Genomic DNA, 4,706 nt, shown 5'->3' on the forward strand with positions numbered 1-4,706 from the left:
TAGTCATGTTAGTTAGATTTTCTAGATTTACAGAGATGTATTTCAGATAGATAGGCATTCTTCAAACCTTTCAAAGACTACAGAATATGGCATTTAAAATGTTTTAAGAATTTAGGACTTTTAATGACAATGAGACACATCTGCTCCTGGCAGCTCCAATTACTTCAAGAGGAAGATGGGCATCAAAGAGGCTCCTTATGGAGTTGGTTAACCATTTGGGAAAGAAACTGCTCTTGCCTGGACTTCCTGATGAACTGCACATGCAGGATCCACAGAGAAATGTCTGCTAAACTTGCCTAAAGGTGAGATCACCACCCTTCAGGGTTCCTGCTTCATGAAAGAGTCTGCCAGATATTCTACAGGCCACAAAAGAAAATGACTGACAAACTGCCAATACAGGCAGAACTGTCTTTGAAATTTCCTGCTTCATGGAAAAGTCTCCTGGATACTATGGGCCTATAGGCTGAATATTGATGCCCCTATGGTTCAGAAGAACTTTGGGTGACTGTCCAGGTAGCCAGAAATCTCTGTCAATTTTAGAGTTTTGAAAGTTGCTTACAATGCACATCCTGTTTACCTAGGTAATATTGTAGCCTTCTGGAGTCTTTGATGGAGTTGAAGAATTTATAGTTTACCTTAGTTATGATAAAAGATAAAATATATATAACTGTAATTCTTACTTGATAACTGGTTTTTTTGTACTTTTACTATGTTAAAGTTAAAACCTTCCTTTTTTATTTAAACCGAAAGGGGGAGGTGATGTGGGATTCCCCTTTGTATGCTGTGAATATGACTGGTTAATTAATAAAGAAAACTGGCTTGGCCTGATAGGGCAAAAGAATAGAGGTAGGCAGGGAAAACTAAACTGAATGCTGGGAGAAAGAAGGGCTGAGTCAGACAGAAGCCATGTAGCCCCGCCAGAGACAGATGCCGGTTGGCTATATACAGATTACTAGAAATGGGTTAAATTAAGGTGTAAGAATTAGCCAATAAGAAATTAGAGCTAATGGGCCAAGCGGAGATTTAATTAATACAGTTTCTGTGTAATTATTTCAGGGATAAGCGGCCAGGAACCAACAAGTGGCTCTCTCCTCCTACACATATCTGTTCTCTTTAACATATGTATTTATTTCATTTCATTCACAAGTTATTGCCAAAGATTACTTACAAAGCCTCTACTTGGGTGAATCAGAACATTCGCTCTTATCTTGTCTTTGAAAGGAATCAAGAAAGAAGTATTGGGACACGGTGCTAATGACTACTACAAACACAAACATTCTAATTCCAAACATTTATGACCTTATTTACTGAACCCAAACCTCTAATTTGAGCTAACATTATCATGAAATGTAACAGCCCGCATGTGTGTGTGTGTCTGTGTGTGTATATGCCTGTGTGCGTGTGTGCGTGCGTGTGTGTGTGTGTGTGTCTTGTGCAGTGCTGGGAATTGAACTCACGGCGCCACGAATGAGAAACACTCATGATACCACTGAGCCTCAATCTCCTTTTTCATTCATAAACTTTGAAACAAGGAAACCCGAGTTTAATCTTCTACTCTGAAGAGAAAGCGAATACGGGACATGTTTAATATAAGTTGTGACATGAAATGACTGAACTAGTCAAAGCTTTACAGTTGTAGGTTGAGTTCTAAAATGTATATAAACGTACATAAAGGGCTTAAGACACAGAGTTTACGAAACTACCAGAAAGTTAACACATGTCTCCCTCCCCAAAGTCACGAAATACTGCGTCACTACCCACACAGGTCCTCCTGTGCTTCCTCATAATCAACAGTCCTTTTCAATCACCACAACCCTTGCTTCTAACACCCCATAGCAGTGGTTCCAACCTTCCTAATGCTGGTACCTTTTTAAAAATACACTTCCTCATGCTGTGGTGACCCCCCAACTGTAAGATTATTTTCCTTGCTACTTTGTAACTGTAATCTTGCTGTTCTGAATCTTAACATAAATTTCTGTGTTTTCTGATGGTCTTAGGTGACACGCAGAAGGGTCATGATCCCCAGGTTAAGAAACACCGCCCTGCAGTGATTTGCCTGCTCCCCTTCTAACAATTGGAATCACACAGTAAAGACGCCTGTGTGTTTGGTTGTTGTTTCTTCTCTTTATTCAGCTTTTTTTTTGGGGGGGTACTGAATATTGAATCTAACACATGATCAGTAGGCATTCAGACACAGAGCTATATTCCCCCCCCCACACACACACACTTTTCACTATAAGACAGGGCTTCGAACTCACACTACAGCCCAGGCAGCTATTGAACTAGCCATTCTCTTGCCTCAAGTCCCCCAGTAGCTGGGATTACAGACAGATCTGTTCTGCAAGGCCCGGCAAGTCTAGCTGCTTTCACTTTGCATTGTGTTTGTGGGTTCAGCATGTATGAATAGTCTGAAACTGCAGCTGGCTGGCTTTCTTTCCTGTGGTATTCTGTGAAGGTATTAGGATATAGTGACCCATTCTGCTCTCACTCAAAAAAAAAAATGTTGCTTTCTGCTTTAGTTTTTTTGTAACATAATCAAATCTTATTTATTATTTTCCCATTAGAAGTGGAAGTTGGATTATTACAGGAATGATTTTGTATTAACATTCATTTTCCCTTGCTAGGAAATATTCTTATTAAAGATTTTAATAACAATTGAGAGTATTAAATAATCACTTAACCAAGAAACATGGGCTCTTAAGTTGTGAAATACGGTGAACATTGTCAACGGAGACTGTTTCCTACAATTTTTTTTTTTTTTAGCTTTTATTGTATGTGTATGAATGCTTTGCCTACTCGTGTGCACTCTGCTCAGTTTCCAAGGCAGTCAGATGGGGGCGCCAAGATCCCCTGGGACTGGAAGCTGGTTGTAATTTCCCCAATGTGAATGAAGGGACCCAAACCTAGGTAGCTCCCCTTGGAGAGCAGCTAGTGCTCTTAACCAGTGAGCCATCTCCCCAGCCCCGGGAGTAACTTTACAGTCGTTTGGGGCCCATGTATATGTACCTCTTTGAAACTATTAGCAACCAGTCCTACTGAACACATGGACGCTACCAGATTTCCAGGAGATGTGCACAGGACAGTTCTCATCTTCGCCAACATCTAAACACGGGTGAAGTGTTTCAAAAGAAAAAAAATCATGTCTGAATTGGGGAGTGCAGTAAATTCAAAACCACATGGACAAAAGATAAAGTAAATATTGATTTTTTTTAAATAGTGAAGATATGTAAAGGGTATTTTGGATACAGAGTGGAAAGCACTGTTAAAATAGATATCACTTGCTTTTCGTCACCCTATTTAACATACCTACCAGAAATTTTAAAAGTTCTATGACTAACACTACAGCTCTTTGACTAACATTGCTTTACATCATACACCAGTCTTGGAAAAGTCACAAGAACGATGCACCTGGCATGTGACCTCATCCTGCAGGGTGAGGCTGGTTAGCCTTGTGCACCTCACTACCTTTGAAATTAAAACGCCACCGGCCACCGCCCAGCCCGTGGTCACCCTCGAGGCTGACTCACCTATGTCCAGGGCCTGCTGGCACCTGAGCAGCGCGGCCTCGGGCTGCTGCTGGCGTTGAAGCCCCCGCGCCTGGCACGCCATCCTGCGCAGCCGACAATACGCGGGGAAGCATCTCTCCAGCAGCCCGCTCAGCATCACGTTCACGCGCCGGGCCTGTGGCCGCCCGGGAACCATCTTTACGCAGCGCTTGCATACCGTGAGCCCGCTGGCCAGCGTCACGGGCTTGTAGAGCAGCCGCCCGCAGCGCGGACAGCCCAGCAGATCGCGGGGCGCCACCGGCCCCGAGGAGCCAGCCGCGCAGCCGGACCTTGCCACCTCCGGCAGCCACTTCTTGTGCAGGCCTAGGGAGCGCGCCAGGCCTCTCGCCAGCTCATCCAGCTCCACGGGCTTCAGGGGGCCGAGCAGGGCGGCCCCGCGGAAGGCGCCGATGGCATCGGGGAAGAGGCCGGCACGAGACAGCGTTTCCCCAAGGTGCACGCACAGGGCACGGTCCGGCTGCGCCATGCGGGCCAGCATCGAGCGGAGGAGCTCGGCCGCCGCCTGGTACTCTTTGATGAGGGCAGCCTCGGCTTCCTCCATCAGGCTCTCAGCCGAGAGCTCCTGCTCCTCGAGGCTGCAGCGCACGCCCTGGGGCTCCGGAGGCTGGGGTGCCGGCTCGGGGCTCATCGTGCGAAGAGGAGATGTCCGGCGACGAGAGCACGGCCTTCGTCTTTGCTGTCAGACACGCGCGTCAGCGGACCGGGTGCTCCGAGACGCGGTGACCACGCAGGGACCGCAGGAGGCGCAGCGCACGCGGCTCAGCACCAGCTCGTGCGAGGCGCCGTGCGCGCCCCAGTGGCTCACGTCAGTAAAGTGACCGTGGGAGCTTGGCGACCCCCTCACAGCTTCTCAACTGAACCTTTTACTGCTCCCGGCTGGCTGCCCGCGCCTGTGCACGCGCATCTCGCCTCCGCCGCCGCCGCCAAGTCACTGCGCGTGCTCATGCGAATGTCCTAGTGTCCTGCATCTCCGAACCTGCCTATTTCCCAAGGTTCCGTTGCCTAGACAACCCTGGGCTCCTGAAGTTTCCAAACCCTTCAATCATCCCCAAGAGAATAAAACCCTGCAAAAGACATCCTGCCCCTGCGCTGTCCAATAACACAAGAATCCAGACAATAAAGATCTCTCTCTCTCTCTCT

At 47.0% G+C, this 4,706-nt stretch overlaps 1 protein-coding gene across 1 annotated transcript in view; it reads right to left on the minus strand.

The window, feature by feature from the left end:
- The window catches only part of Lonrf2 (LON peptidase N-terminal domain and ring finger 2), a 32,801-nt gene extending 28,186 nt beyond the window's left edge, over window positions 1–4,615 (minus strand). Inside the window, exon 1 of the mRNA XM_005359960.2 lies at window positions 3,528–4,615. Coding sequence (XP_005360017.1) covers window positions 3,528–4,194 — 667 coding nt within the window. The 5' untranslated portion in view covers window positions 4,195–4,615. The remainder of the gene's footprint in view (window positions 1–3,527) is intronic.
- Window positions 4,616–4,706: the final 91 nt, after the last annotated feature.

Source organism: Microtus ochrogaster, linkage group LG2 (genome assembly GCF_000317375.1).
Source record: "Microtus ochrogaster isolate Prairie Vole_2 linkage group LG2, MicOch1.0, whole genome shotgun sequence".
NCBI lineage: Eukaryota > Metazoa > Chordata > Mammalia > Rodentia > Cricetidae > Microtus > Microtus ochrogaster.